Raw genomic sequence first — 16,365 nt, forward strand, 5'->3', positions numbered from 1 at the left:
AGACTGGGCAACAAGCGTTTAAAAAATGTTCGGTATCCAATGCACTAGATGGTACAGAGGACGATGCTCTGTATGAAGAAATGACCAACAAAGAATCGAGTGATAGTGATTCAGGATCATGACAGATATTTTAAACATCTCGTATAAGATGTACACTCCTGGAAATGGAAAAAAGAACACATTGACACCGGTGTGTCAGACCCACCATACTTGCTCCGGACACTGCGAGAGGGCTGTACAAGCAATGATCACACGCACGGCACAGCGGACACACCAGGAACCGCGGTGTTGGCCGTCGAATGGCGCTAGCTGCGCAGCATTTGTGCACCGCCGCCGTCAGTGTCAGCCAGTTTGTCGTGGCATACGGAGCTCCATCGGAGTCTTTAACACTGGTAGCATGCCGCGACAGCGTGGACGGGAACCGTATGTGCAGTTGACGGACTTTGAGCGAGGGCGTATAGTGGGCATGCGGGAGGCCAGGTGGACGTACCGCCGAATTGCTCAACACGTGAGGCGTGAGGTCTCCACAGTACATTGATGTTGTCGCCAGTGGTTGGCGGAAGGTGCACGTGCCCGTCGACCTGGGACCGGACCGCAGCGACGCACGGATGCACGCCAAGACCGTAGGATCCTACGCAGTGCCGTAGGGGACCGCACCGCCACTTCCCAGCAAATTAGGGACACTGTTGCTCCTGGGGTATCGGCGAGGACCATTCGCAACCGTCTCCATGAAGCTGGGCTACGGTCCCGCACACCGTTAGGCCGTCTTCCGCTCACGCCCCAACATCGTGCAGCCCGCCTCCAGTGGTGTCGCGACAGGCGTGAATGGAGGAACGAATGGAGACGTGTCGTCTTCAGCGATGAGAGTCGCTTCTGCCTTGGTGCCAATGAGGGTCGTATGCGTGTTTGGCGCCGTGCAGGTGAGCGCCACAATCAGGACTGCATACGACCGAGGCACACAGGGCCAACACCCGGCATCATGGTGTGGGGAGCGATCTCCTACACTGGCCGTACACCACTGGTGATCGTCGAGGGGACACTGAATAGTGCACGGTACATCCAAACCGTCATCGAACCCATCGTTCTACCATTCCTAGACCGGCAAGGGAACTTGCTGTTCCAACAGGACAATGCACGTCCGCATGTATCCCGTGCCACCCAACGTGCTCTAGAAGGTGTAAGTCTACTACCCTGGCCAGCAAGATCTCCGGATCTGTCCCCCATTGAGCATGTTTGGGACTGGATGAGGCGTCGTCTCACGCGGTCTGCACGTCCAGCACGAACGCTGGTCCAACTGAGGCGCCAGGTGGAAATGGCATGGCAAGCCGTTCCACAGGACTACATCCAGCATCTCTACGATCGTCTCCATGGGAGGATAGCAGCCTGCATTGCTGCGAAAGGTGGATGTACACTGTACTAGTGCCGACATTGTGCATGCTCTGTTGCCTGTGTCTATGTGCCTGTGGTTCTGTCAGTGTGATCATGTGATGTATCTGACCCCAGGAATGTGTCAATAAAGTTTCCCCTTCCTGGGACAATGAATTCACGGTGTTCTTATTTCAATTTCCAGGAGTGTATTACAAACCTAATAAAATTTTGTTTTAAATTTCAGTGTTTAATTTCTAATTTATTTTCATTCTTATTTTATAAGTGTTGCTACTCTGCATTGCACAGGATACAAGAGCATGGAGAGCTGCATCAAATCAGTCCACGGACTGAAAACAACAACAACAACACACTCTGCATTTGAAGTCATCACTAAAAATCTACTATGAAAATCTGACTGGCAGGACTGTTTGGGATATGTGTCAATATGGCCAACTCTACGTTCTGAATTTTTTTCTACCTGTGACAAGAGATGGTTGCTAATAGGAACTTTTATGAATCATGAATCACATGCAGTATTCTCTTCACCATAAGAATAATATGAATGTAAACATTATGCCATGTATTCTTTCGTGTTTGCTGCTATTTCATTTAAATCCTGTCTGCCTAATAAACTGCGAAACTAGAGTGAGACAACAGCAAATGCAGAAGAATATACATATCATGTCAAGTTTATATTCATGTTATTCTTATGCTGAATAGTGATACAGTCAGAAATGAAGCACGGCAACTGACTAGATTTTTGTATCTAAGATGACTACTTTCTGTGCAGAATATAATGTACTAAAGAGGTGTCTTCAAAGATTTTCAAACGGAGAAAAATTTTCTATCATACACAGTCTATTATTTGGTTCTAGTTGATCATTGTCAAAGAAAGTAGTAGTGTAAGTAACAACAAATAGCAATCTCTTGCCATTGTTTCGCTAATGAGACAATTCCTCTCTTTTTTTAATTGTAAGTGGCGGTAGCGCGCACAAAAGCAAGCCATGCCGCGAGCGGTGACAGGTCATAAACACTCATTATCAGAATGCAGCAAACAATGCATGACACAGTACAAAAATACATTTTCAGCTCAGAGTGATGTAAACACCTATAACAAAGAGAATGGCACTTATCAGATCAAAGCTAAATAAGCAATAGATTCAAACCAGATGAAGCACATGAAAAAAGAAGGGTACCCGTATAAATACGGACGGAGCGCCTGACGTACAGCTATGGCTACCTGGTAAAGCTTAACTGCTAAGCTTACGACTCGAACCAAATACTGTAGCTGTATCTTCATCCATTCAATCTAAATTGTCTCTCATGTTACAATGGACATACTTTGTTTCGATTTGGAGGTGCAGTCTAAAACTTTTCTCTCCCCTTAAATTTTGAGTCTCATATTTCATGTGTTGCTTAGATTCGGGAAAATTTTTTTTACATGATTTAGAGTTTCATTTTTCAGGTGCGGCTTAGATTCGAGTAAATACGGTACCCTTGTGTGCATTTATGCTGTTTTTGTTCTTGATTAATGTTTAGATCAGTTCTGAACAGACTTAGTTCCTTCACTTTCACCCTAAGCTCACGTTCCAAATTTTTACCTTATAAATTACACACTGAATTCATATCATCCTGTTTTCGGAATTGCAATCTGCTGCAGTTATTCACAAGAAAATAAAACTCACAAGAACTCGAGCACAAACAGGAACTTTTTAATAACACACTGTAACCCACAAAATGCCGCCAGAAAACAAAGAAACTAAAAGGAACAGGACATGTTTCTTGTACTAATTTCCTCTAATCATTCATGAAACTCTCATTAGGTTGTCTAGACATTTTCAAACTTATTCCTACAAGGGATAAAACTGCCCAAGTCAGAAACAAAACATTAATAATAAGTGTCGATTTGTGTAGCATCGAAGTGTGAGATGATGCAATGGCTAGCACATTGGACTTGCGTTCACGAGGATGATGGTTCAAACGTGCGTCCAACCATCCAGATTAAGGTTTTCTATGGTTCCCTAAATTGCTCCAGGCAAATGCCTGGATGGTTCCTTTGAAAGGACATGGCCCATTCCTGACACAGTCAGAGCTTGTGATATGTTTGTAATGACCTCTATGTCAACGGGATGTTAAACACAAGCATTCTTCCTTACTTAGTAAGGAACAATAGAGATAGGGAATCAATAGCGAAGCCTCAGCCATTCTCATCATTCCGTCTTGATGTGAGCAGTGGAACATGAAAATAATGTGGAGGTTGGCAGGACTACCATAGACCGAATGATCAGTGCCTTTTGGAGAGCCATTATTGCTGCACTCTGCACAAGCTAGGAACCCCCCCCCCCCCCCCCCCCACTACTCCCGACCTCCACTATATAGAGCTGATGGGTATTTCAAGGTGTAGCCATCAGATTAGCTACTATCTGTATCAACAGTTCCAAAAACATTGACTGTCATTGTTTAAATCCACATGGGAAATACGTGAAATGTGTCCCAATAATTCACATTCTGTAATACGTTACTGAGAAATATATTGTAATATATATTTTGGGGCAGCTATACCTCAGAGCCTTTAACTACAAGCCCTTTTGTTTGCCTGTTAACACGTGTATTTTCACTTCTGCTGTAATAATGCTAACCTCACCAACATGATTTGTACTGTGCAATCTGCTGTATGGTGTGTGGCAGAAGGTACATGGTGTACCAATATCATTTAGTAGTCTTTGGTTTATTGGCACAATGCTGGGGAACTGCAATCAATTTGCAAAGAAAATTATTTACAATTCACTCTTCAGGGTGTACCGTATTTACTCGAATTTAAGCCGCACTCGAATCTAAGCCGCACCTGAAAAATGAGACTCGAAATCGAGGAAAAAAAATTTTCTGAATCTAAGCCGCACCTGAAATCTGAGACTCGAAATTCAAGGGGAGAGAAAGGTTTTAGGCCGCACTTCCAAATCGAAAGAAAGTTGGTCCATTGTAATATGAGACACAATTTAGGTTGAATGAATGACGATACAGCTGTAGTAGTTTGGTTCGAGTCGTAAGCTTAGCAGTTAAGCTTTACCAGGTAGCCGTTGTTATGCGTCAGGCGCTCCATCCGTATTTATATGGGTATTCTTCCTTTTTCACGTGCTTCGTCTGATTTGAATTGATCGCTTATTTTTCTTTGATCTGACAAGTGCAGTTCTCTTTGTTATAGGTGTTTCCGTTACTCAAAGCTGAAAATGCATTACTGTACTGTGTCATGCATTGTTTTTCGCATTCTGAAAATGAGGGTTTACGGCCTGTCGCCGCTCGCGGCATGGCCTGCTTTTGTGCACACTACCGCCGCTTACAATTAAAAAAAACAGAGAGAGGAATCGTCTCATTAGCGAAACAATGGCAAGAGACTTATATCTGTTGTTACTTACACTGCTGCTTTCTTTGATAATGATCAACAAGAACCAAATAATATACTGCGTATGATAGAAGATGTTCTGAACGAGAATTTAGCGAAAATTTTTTCCGTTTGAAAATCTTTGCAGACACCTCTTTTGTACATTACATTATGCACAGAAATTAGAGTCATCTTAGATTTAAAAATCTAGTCAATTGCCGTGTTTCATTTCTGGCTGTATCACTATTAGGCATAAGAATAATACGAATATAAATATGACACGGTATGTATATTCTTCCGCGTCTGCTGTTGTCTCACTCTAGTTTCGTAGTTTATTAGGCGGACAGGATTTAAATGAGATAGCAGCAAACACGAAAGAATACATGGCAAAATGTTTATATTTGTTTTATTCTTATGGTGAAGAGAATACTGCATGTGATTCACAATTCATAAAAGTTCCTATTAGCAACCATTTCTTCTCACAGTTAGGAAAAAATTCAGAAAGCAGAGTTGGCCATATTGACAAATATCCCAAACAGTCTTGCCAGTCAGATTTTCGTAGTACATTGAAATGCTGCTACGTTCGGAGAGGAACCAATACGGAATTTGTATTTACTTCGTTGGATAATGTATAAAAATGCAGTGGTCGAAACTCGGGGCGGAGAAAAAAAAGCTCGTCTTCCACTTTTTTTTTTATTCATTAACTGACGCAGAGGTTTTGGTGCCAATATTTGTCTTTGTGCCTGCGAAGCATGCCTGCGTAGCGCTACATATATTCGACGACAGAAGTTAGTTGTGGCGGCACCTACCAACATTTTTCAGAACTTTCGCTTACTTTGCACTTGATTCTAAGCCGCAGGCAGTTTTTTGGATTACAAAAACCGGAAAAAAAGTGCGGCTTAGATTCGAGTAAATATGGTATATGCTCCGGGAAACCCCTGGTGAAAACCAGGAAGAACCCAGGAGTTTTTTAGAATTCCAGGAATTTTTCATTGTTTTAGTTTTAGATTTTTGTAAATCTGGCTGGTAAAAACTGATAGTCTAACAAAGAATTTTACTGTATCCTGCTACTGCAGAATAACACTGCAGCAGAAAAATGTAAACGAGTGAATAAATAAAACTTAAGTTTCAAAGGAAATGTGCCATTTACAACAACAAAACATAGTGCACACACAAGCGCCTGCCAAAAGTGAAATGTGTCAAAGGTTTTAGGACAGAGACTAGGGAATACTTCCTAACAGCAAACTGCTTCCGATGAGCATGATGTCACAACTGTTTAAATTAAGTTTGTTTTGAGCAGTTGCCAAAGGGCTTATGCACAGTTGAATTGCATATGAGCAGTACCTTTTTCCACTTCTGGCTACTTGAAAATGTGGCTGCAGCTGTACCAAAAATTTTTATAGTGCGCACAAGCTGCCAGATATGTGCATGCACAGAGCAGTCTGGATTGTAGTGGGGAGGAGGACAGTGATCCGTGTTTACATTTAGTGATTTTGCTGCTTCCTCTTCTTTTACAGTTCACACATGAAATGAAAACAAAATGGATTTCTGTGGCTGGCAGCTATCAAGTGAAATAAAATACATTCACATAATTACGGAAGGTTAAAACATGTTATTAGTTTCAGTTTTCTGATTTTGCTTTATTTCAACATTTTTGGCAGTGAAGCATTAATTGTATTGTACTACAACGAAGTTATTTTTGTCGATTTGCTAAGTAAATGTGGCTTTTGTTAATCTTTTTCAGAGTTGAAGTCATTTTATAAGAAACGAGGTGTTTCATTCCACACCATTGGCTAGTTTTAAATCTTCCCTGAATTTCAAGTGCACATTTGTATCTTCTGGCACATATGACATTATGCCGTAATAAAGAATCAAACAATAGACTATACAGTACAGGCACTCAAAGAAAATTTGCACCCTGAAAAGTGCACTGAAAAGCTTAATATCAGGTTGGGGCCTACTTCATTGTGAATCTGGACATATGAATGTTTCCTTTAAGCTGAATTATGCATGTTAGTATGGTTTACAAAATTTCTGTGCTCATGGAGTATGCTTTGATGTCTTGTTTCTTTTGTGATGTCCTGTAAGATCTCTTAATGCTACACAACAATGGACTTCCTATGTCATCATAGTTGCACATGCACAGTAATTCCTGTTTTCTGGCACTCTCTAGCAGCCCCAATCCATGTCTAAGAGGTCGCGGGAAAATATTGCAAATAGTTCTTTGAAAAGCGTTATTTTGAAAGAAAATTTCCTTTTATGCAAGATGAATTATGTTACATGTAAGAATGTGCAATGAATTTCTTAAATCACAGAACGTTTGACTCCATTTAAAACTTAACACTTTGAGATCCAGCCACTTAGAATAAGTTTGGCTGGCGAGATCATGTGATATGAGTTATGATTGGCTTACAAAAGAGCATTGCAATTTCTGTTTCAATGCTTTGGAAACTAATGTCCTGTGTTGGTTGAATTCGAACTTATATTTTCATAAAGCGAAAATATGCAGTGTATCATAATATGAAGAAATGCAGTGCACATGTTGCTGCACATCAAAAATCTTTCCAAAACATGTGCACACCCCCCCCCCCCCCCCCATGCCGAGTTTTGTATTCTAAAGTCCCAGGAAGTACTACACTGATGTATAAAACATTTACCATTCAAAGGATTGATATTTTTACAGCTTGAGGGAAGGTACACTGTGCCTTATCATGGAAAAAGTGTATTTTCACCATGCAAGAAGTGTATTTTCATGTGGGGGGAAAAAGTGCGTTTTTAACTAGGAGATTCAGGATTTTTTTTTTCTTTTCTCGTCCGCTTACTCACAGTGCTCTTGCAACCAGTCCTAGAATATTTCTCAAATGTGTGAGACCCATACCAAATTGGATTAACAGGAGATATTGGACGTATACAGAGAAGGGCAGCACAAATGGTCACAGGCTTGTTTAGTCTGTGCGAGAGTGTCACAGAGATGCTGAAGGAACTGAACTGGAAGACTCTTGAAGATAGTCGTTAACTGTCCCAAGAAAGACTGTTAATAAAGTTTCAAGAACTGGCCTTAAATGATTACTCTACAAATATATTACGTCCCCCTACATACTAGAGGAATTACTGCATGCACAGAGACATTCAATCAATCATTCTTCCCGAGCACCATAAGTGAATGAACAAGAAGAAACCCTAGCAACTGGTACATTGGGACATTCCTTCTGCCATGCACCTCATTTTGGTTTCCAGAGTACAGATGTAGCTATAGACTTTTTATTTAAATCTTGTTACTGGACCGTGGCTAATTGGCATATATCCACAAATGCTGCACTGAAATACCGTATTTACTCGAATCTAAGCTGCACTTTTTTTCCGGTTTTTGTAATCCAAAAAACCGCCTGCGGCTTAGAATCGAGTGCAAAGCAAGCGGAAGTTCTGAAAAATGTTGGTAGGTGCCGCCACAGCTAACTTCTGCCGTCGAATATATGTAGCGCTACACAGGCATGCTTTGTAGGCACAAAGATAAATACTGGCACCAAAACCTCTGCGTCAGTAAATAAATTTAAAAAAAACGGTGGAAGACGAGCTTTTTTTCTCCGCCCCGAGTTTCGACCACTGCATTTTCATACATTATTCAACGAAGTAAATACAAATTCCGTATTGTTCATCTTCGAATGTAGCAGAATTTCAATGTAATACGAAAATCCGACTGGCAAGACTGTTTGGGATGTTTGTCAATATGGCCAACTCTACGTTCTGATTTTTTTCCTACCTGTGAGAAGAGATGGTTGCTAATAGGAACCTGATGAAATGTGAATCACATGCCGTATTCTCTTCACTATAAGAATAATACGAATATAAACATTTTGCCATGTATTCTTTCGTGTTTGCTGCTATCTCATTTAAATCCTGTTTGCCTAATAAACTACGAAACTAGAGTGAGACAACAGCAAACGCGGAAGAATGTACGTATTGTGTCATGTTTATATTCGTATTATACTTATGCCTAATAGTGATACAGTCAGAAATGAAGCACGGCAACTGACTAGATTTTTAAATCTAAGGTGACTCTAATTTCTGTGCAGAATTTGATGTACTAAAGAAGCGGCCGCAAAGATTTTAAAACGGAGAAAAATTTTCGCCTAACTCTCGTTCAGAACTATGTTCTATCATACACAGTCTATTATTTGGTTCTTGTTGATCATTATCAAAGAAAGCAGCAGTGTAAGTAACAACAAATAGCAGTCTCTTGCCGTTGTTTCGGTTATGAGACAATTCCTCTCTTTTTTATTATTGTAAGCGGCGGTAGCGCGCACAAAAGCAGGCCGTAAACACGAACTATCTATGCGACAAACAATGCATGCCGCAGTACAGTAATGCATTTTCAGCTTAGAGTGACGTAAACACCTATAACAAGGAAAACGGCACTTATCAGATCAAAGCAAAATAAGCAATCGATTCAAACCAGATGAAGCGCGTGAAAAAGGAAGGGTACCCGTATAAATACGGATGGAGCGCCTGACGCATAGCCATGGCTACCTGGTAAAGCTTAACTGCTAAGCTTACGATTCAAACCAAACTACTGTAGCTGCATCGTCATTCATTCGACCTAAATTGTGTCTCATATTACAATGGACCAACTTTGTTTCGATTTGGAGGTGCGGCCTAAAACTTTTTTCTCCCCTTGAATTTCGAGTCTCAGATTTCAGGTGCGGCTTAGATTCGAGAATTTTTTTTTCCTTGATTTCGAGTCTCATTTTTCAGGTGCGGCTTAGATTCGAGTAAATACAGTACACACACTGAGTAGACCAGAACATTATTGGGAGCCTCTTGCCTGAACTCTTCATATATATTTCAACACAAAAGTTTTGTAGTTTTCATCATTTTTCAAATAAAATCGTTGCGTGACTGTTTTATCTTTGTTGTGACATTGGTTGTTTTGTCTTTGTTGTGACATCTGATTTTCCTCCACCCTGAGGAGCTGCCTTCAACTAGCTTACGTTAGTTTCTACGCTATATCATTCATTACAACTGTGTTGTTATCTGACAGTATTTGGGGGGGGGGGGGGGCGGGGTGTTCACTTGTGTTAATGTGCCTCAGCAATGCCTCTGCGACGTGCATGGCGTCGTCGCTGGCGGCGCAGTGTACCTGTGTATCGGAGCTTAAAAGCAATTGATATTGACTTGGCAGAGCAGTTTAATGAACACCAATTAATTGGATGTCCCAATGTGTTTCGTGGACTGTGCCTTAATTTCACTTGTGATGTGCAAGCTGTGTTTGGAGGCTCAACATGGCTTACCTTGGCTGTTGTTTGGGGCAATAATGCAGACTATGGTGGCCTTGAAGCATTTCCAGATGACAGTATTATTGCTTGGAAGACTTGGAGTATTGCTGAGTCTACAGGACTTTTGGCTAAATTTCCTTATGGTACTTCGGTTCCCAGCATTGCTATCAGTGCTATTCTTTGAAGGTGAAAATAGTTTTATTTTAATGCTTACCAGTATATTCACAGCAATCCCTGGACTCCACCTGTAATATAACACTAATAGCATATCCTACTGGAGGTTCCTTAGCATGTCTACAAGACAATCATGCTAGTAATTACGAAACCTATAATAAATCATGCAAGTCTTACCTCAAGAATCTCTATTTCTGCACTTAATCCAGTTTGGTAAGGGTCCCAGGTTGACAAACAGTATTAAAAAGTCAGCTAGACAAGGTTTTTTAAACTAGCTCCTTAACAGATCAGTTAGACTCCCCATGTATTCCTCTATTCGATTTCATATTGACATCTACCTTCCCAGATATGCCAGGAGACCGTCTGAAATTCAGAACAACGTGAGAGGAGCATTGACGTATTGCAGCTATGAATTGGCCTGTAAGGTGTAGTGATATGGTGGAACATTGCCAATGGAAGGCAAAGATCTGTATGAACCTTACCATTTGATGGTTGTAATTGATTGCTAATGGTGTAATGAAACAGCAGGTTATGTGAGCATTCACTTGTCCAGTTAGCTGATATATGAGAGTTGACTCAAAAGTAATACCTCCACCTTCAGCACTCTTCAACAGTTGGCAGCATTGGCATGCGGCAGGTACTGGCTTATTCTGTAGCCTCTTCTCTACAGCTTCAGTTGGCAGGAAGCCTTAGCAGTTCTGTTACAGTGTTAAGTATGGAACCCTGCAAACGGTCGATAAATGCGATTTAAGAAGCATGCAGTCATTGAATTCTTGACACAGAAGGTGTCACCCCAAGATAGATTCATCAGAGAATGAAAGCAGTTTATGGTGATTGTGTTGATGTGAGTACTGTGCGTCGTTGGACGAGTAAGTTTAACGATGTTGAGGTGGGGACATCTGACCTGGGTGACAAACAGAAGTTGGACATCCTGTGGCAGCAACTACGGAGTTTCACAAGTAAAAGGTTGACAGGTTGATTCAGGATGATCGTCGTATCACTCGGAGAGAAATTGCAAGCACATTCGGCATTTCACAAGAATGTGTGGGTCACGTTATTGCTTTGTTTGACTATCGGAAGATCTGGTTGCAGAAACAGTGTGTCAACTTCTTCCGTGATGGCTTCAGAAAACTTGTTCATCGTTGGCAGAAATGTATCCAATTGGCTGGTGATTATTTGGAAAAGTGAATATTGGTAATTAAAGATTACATTCTAAGGATTATTTATGCGTTTGGTTTATTAAAATATTCCCATTCAAACCCAGTTAACAAAGGTGGAGGCATTACTTTTCATTCAACCCTTGTACAACATTGTCAGATTCGGTAACAATACTCAGCCCATATCCTGTTTGATATGTAAGTGACCATTACTCATGCAAGACCTGCTTTCCCTTACAAGTTTTCTTTGAGATTACTGACCCCTCACAAGTGTTTCTTTGAGATTACTGACATGATTACTGAGCAGCTCCTGTTAAAAAAAGAAAAAAAAACTATTATGCTGAGTCTTCCATCAGACATGGAACAGTGTCATCTACATTGTGCTTGAATTAAAAACTTAAGTGGGGGATAGCTGTCAGCGTGACACTGATTGCGTAGATGTCAATGGAGTTTTGAATTTGGTATTTTGGTCAGTGTTGCTTAATTTTGTACGCCATGTGTCAGCTGGTAACTGCTAGTGCCCTGCTCATGAAAGGCAAGTATTTTGGTAGGAATTCAGTTCCAGGATACAGTTTGAACTTGTCACATATAATCAAGCTTCAACTTTATCAGAATAGCTTTGTAATATTTGTCTGAGCTTTCATTGTCACACTTTGAAAACTGGATAAACTTCATTATTTGTTAAGATTCTTCACTGGAATATAACTGTAAATTCATCTTTTCTGTACATGAATTACATCTATGTGTAGGAAAGTCACCTTTTAACTTGTCATGTCTGTTTTCAAGGGTGATCTCAAAACAACTGGCAGTATGCGCTACAAGCTGTACACGGAGTGGGCTTCCGTCTCCAAGTGCTTCCACTACCAGCCACTGGATTACATCAAGGAATATTTTGGTGTCAAAATTGCCTTGTATTTTGCATGGTTGGGCTTCTATACACACATGCTGTTACCTGCCTCTGTTGTTGGAATAATCTGTTTCATATACAGCTGTGTTACGCTTTATGACAATCAACCAAGGTATGTCCATCATTTAAATTTACCAAAATTTGAAGTAAAATTTTAACAGAGAGATATAACATTAACATAATATTTGCAGAGCATTAGCTATGAGAGTTTTGAAAGTCCACTTTGTGTAGTATTATACATATTAGAATGCTAGTACAACTCATGCCAAGTGCAAATCATTTGGTCACTAATTCAGTGTGCTGTAAATGACTTCTGCTGTTTTGCAACAGTTGACATAATTACTTGAAAATAAGAAACAAAACCACTGTATGGTAATGGTAGCCACTTTGGACCTATCTTTAATTTAGTAAAACTTTTCTGTTTCATACTTTTAGAAAAAGTTTGTGTACTTCTTTTTACCAAACGTTATGTTGTTGTTGCTGCTGCTGCCGCTGTTGTCATTGTCATCTTCAGTCCAAATACTGGTTTGTTGTAGCTCTCTGCACCACTCTTCCCTGTGTGAACTGCATCATCTCGGAATAAGTTTTGCAATGTACATACATACACTTCTGTATGCTTCCTGTAATCAATTCTTGACCTCACTCTGTGATTTTCAATCCCCTTCACCTCCCTGCCACAATTACCAAACTGACTATTCGTTGATGTCTCAGGATGTGTCCCATCAACCCGATCCCTTTGTTTAGTTACGTTGTGCCATAAATTCTTGCTTTGCTCAGTTTGACTCAGTACCTCCTCATTAGTTATTCAATCTACCCATATGATCCCTATCATTCTTCTCTGTTGCCACATTTCAAAACCTTATTGCTCAAATTTCACTTCCACACTAGGAAGGCTGCATTCAAGGAAAATTCTTGCAAAAAGGACTTGATAATGCTTATATTTATACACAGTGTTCATGCTGCTGCTAATGTGCATTTTATGTGCTCTTTACTTCTTGCGTCATCAGTTATTCGCTACTAAAATACTAAAACTCAACTGTTACTTTCTGTGACTCCTTTCCCAATCTAACTCAGCATAACCAGATTTAATTTTACACATTCCATTACTCTTGTTTTATTTTTGTTGATGTTCAGCTGATAACCACTTTCCAAGACACTGTCCATTTCATTTAACTGATGTTCCAAGTTCTTTGCCTAGTGTAACAGAATTACACCATCTTAAGCAAACTTTAAAGTTTATATTTCTTCTCCCAGAACTTTTAATTCCCTTCCAAATTTCTCTTTGTTTTCCTTTACTGCTTTTTAAGATTGGCAATAGCCTACAACCCTGTCTTACTCTGTTACCAATTACAGTTACTTTTTATGCAGTTTGGGTTATGGAGAAATTGTAGATAACTTTTAACTTCTTGTTATTATCTCTGTGACCTTCAGAATATCAAACATTGTATTCCTGTTAACATTGTCAAAAACTTTTTCTAAATTTAGTAATTATGTAAGCATAAGTTGGTCTTTCTTCAGTATATCTTCTCAAGTAAGTCATCAGGTCAGCATTGCTTCACATATTCATACATTTCTCCAGAACCCACACTGATCTTCCTTGAGGTCAGCTTGTCTCTGCCTTCCCATTCTGTTGTGTATAATTTTTTTCAGTATTTTGCAGCCATAACTTTGTAAACTAATAATTCAGTAATAACAATACAGAAAGCATAGACTACTGCTTGGCACATAGAGTAGGTGTTGAATTGTAGACAGCCACATGAAAAAGACTGCTAAAATATTTAAGCTTTTATACAAAGTCCAACTACTGAAGTAGAAAACACACACAAGTACACTGAGGCAGTGGCCATGTGGTACAGACTAGGAGAAAAGTAGGAGAGCTACAAGAATGTTAGTGATACAGTCTCCTAAAAAAACAGAAAGAAACACAGCCAGCAAGTCCAGCGATTCGTGACCAAGTAAAACGGACAATATTCCAAATCTTATTTTCTGGACGTGTTTATAGCAGCACTTTTTTTTTTGACAAGAACTCTGTCCTGTCAGGGGTTTTACGGTTCTTTCAGGAGTATGTGCATGGCGAGCATGGGGCCCCAAGCTATTCCAGCACCTACTTCCTTTCCATTGCTGCAGTCTTTCATCTCTATATGTCCTTCTTTCTCATTCTCTGTTTCTCATGGTGGCAGCCTTTAATGTGTACCTGGCTATTCTCTAGGTTCTTCATTCCATTCTCAGAATATTCATTGATTCATTCGTCATCTTCAGGCTGAAGTAATTTTTGGTCCCTTTCTGGGTTTGATCTTCATTTACCCTTTTATTTTCTGTAAGGTGTACTGACTGGAGAACAACACCCTAAATAGTGCCTACTGAATACGGTGTTAAAGATTACCTGCATACAATACCTGCATAGTCTTTTACATGGGCTTCAGAGCCAACTCGGTAGCCAATCCAATATGGTGCTGTCGTTATATACCCTGTCAGTTAAGCCCCCTGACAATTCAAGGGTCACATTGCTGATGCCTAAGCTGCTAGCTCCCTGCATATGCCAAGTAGTGCCTGTCTTCCTGGGACATCAGGTTTCCCGGCACAGTCATCATGCCAGATGGTCTTTGCTGTGGCTTGCTGGTGCCTGTGAGGAGAGCCCTTGATTAGAGTAGGTGGTATCAGGGTAGACATTTTGCATATGAAACACATTAAATTACACCAAAAAATGCCCGCTCTGATCCAATCGGCTCAGCAGAGAGGTATAGAAATTTCAATGTGGGCAATTATCATCCACTCCATGGGAAGAGGGACAGTCAGACATTTGAGAGAAAAACAATTTATCCACTACTTAGTCCATATAGGATTGTTGTTGATTAAAGCCTCCTTTTCTGAGCAATCTACAGCTCTTCGGGCATGTGAATGCCTGGGTGTCAACTCCTAATATGGTCCAAGAAATCATCTTCAACTGAGACCTTATGTTCACTTGTTGAGCTAATCCTGAGTGGCAAGGCATTCACTTTGTCTGAAGTGTCCAAAAAGGTCCCAAGGATAATCAAACGGATACAGGTAACTTTATCTTAGCATTTGAAGGCAATGTCGTTATGGAAAAAGTCATTGTATGCAACATGAAACCTTAGGTCTCGCCACCAGTGAGGTGCTTCCCATCTTTACACTTTGGTTATACTCCATCCAACTGCACAGCAGGCTGTGGACAATCACTCCATGGAGGTAGCCCCTGTGAACAACCACTTTCAGTGTGTCAACTGCACAGAACACTATCCTCCTGTTTTCAAGAAAGAATAGAAAATACAGGAATATAAATCTACTGACCACCTATCATGTACTGGGGTGTGCAAAAAATATGAGTGCCTATATCCTCTTGATACGATAACCAATTATGCAAAAATCACATCCATCACTCCCACCACCCCTATTTTTTCCAGACCAATTCTCCCACCACCCTCCTCTCTCTCCTGTGGTTTCCACAGCATCAACTTTGGGAACTGTTTCCTGCTCATGGCTGGAGAAGTAGCTTTCACCTCTGGCGTCTAACAGGGACTAGGCCCCTCTTCCTAAAAACCAACAATCAGAGGCCCGGCACCGATCAGTAACTAAAGGAACTGTGACCTGTGGGTCCCAGGGCTGCTCACTCTTCATCTGTCTCCACATTCAATGCAAATAGTCCATCTCTAGAGCCCAAACCGCCAAAGCCTGCAGAAGAAGAGGAAGAGGAGGAGGAGGAGAATCAGAACCAGGACCAGAACACGGGTACTCCAGTGATCCTGGAGCATGACTGGTCTCTTGGCTCCTTCACAACTAACCTAGACACCCATAATGTAATTATTCAGTGGAACTGTAATGGATATTACCGTCACTTGCTGGAACTACAACAACAACTTAGTTTCTCCTTTTCTGCAATTAGCATTGCTCTATAACATTCACACTTTACTGATGACTAGGTACAGAAAAAAGTCATTTCATTTTATGGTAGTTATTGGTGTTGGTTTTCTTCCGGTGTCATTTTCTTAATGCATATTTTAAAAATTTCTTCTTTATTTTTGTCTTATTTATTTGTTTTCAGTGCTATGTTATAAATGAAAATATACGTCTCAGTTAAATTATATTTGT

The 16,365-nt window shown here is 40.5% G+C and overlaps 1 protein-coding gene across 4 annotated transcripts in view; it reads left to right on the forward strand.

Annotated features, from left to right (window-relative positions):
• The window catches only part of LOC124711854 (anoctamin-1-like), a 138,858-nt gene that overhangs the window by 42,433 nt on the left and 80,060 nt on the right, over positions 1 to 16,365 (forward strand). For all 4 annotated transcript variants that reach the window (XR_007005535.1, XM_047242081.1, XM_047242082.1 and 1 more), the window contains one exon: positions 12,138 to 12,370. Coding sequence is in view for 3 of the 4 variants with exons in the window: in XM_047242081.1 (XP_047098037.1) it covers positions 12,138 to 12,370 (233 nt within the window). In the remaining variant the exon portion in view is untranslated. The remainder of the gene's footprint in view (positions 1 to 12,137; positions 12,371 to 16,365) is intronic.

Source organism: Schistocerca piceifrons, chromosome 8 (genome assembly GCF_021461385.2).
Source record: "Schistocerca piceifrons isolate TAMUIC-IGC-003096 chromosome 8, iqSchPice1.1, whole genome shotgun sequence".
NCBI classification, from domain to species: domain Eukaryota; kingdom Metazoa; phylum Arthropoda; class Insecta; order Orthoptera; family Acrididae; genus Schistocerca; species Schistocerca piceifrons.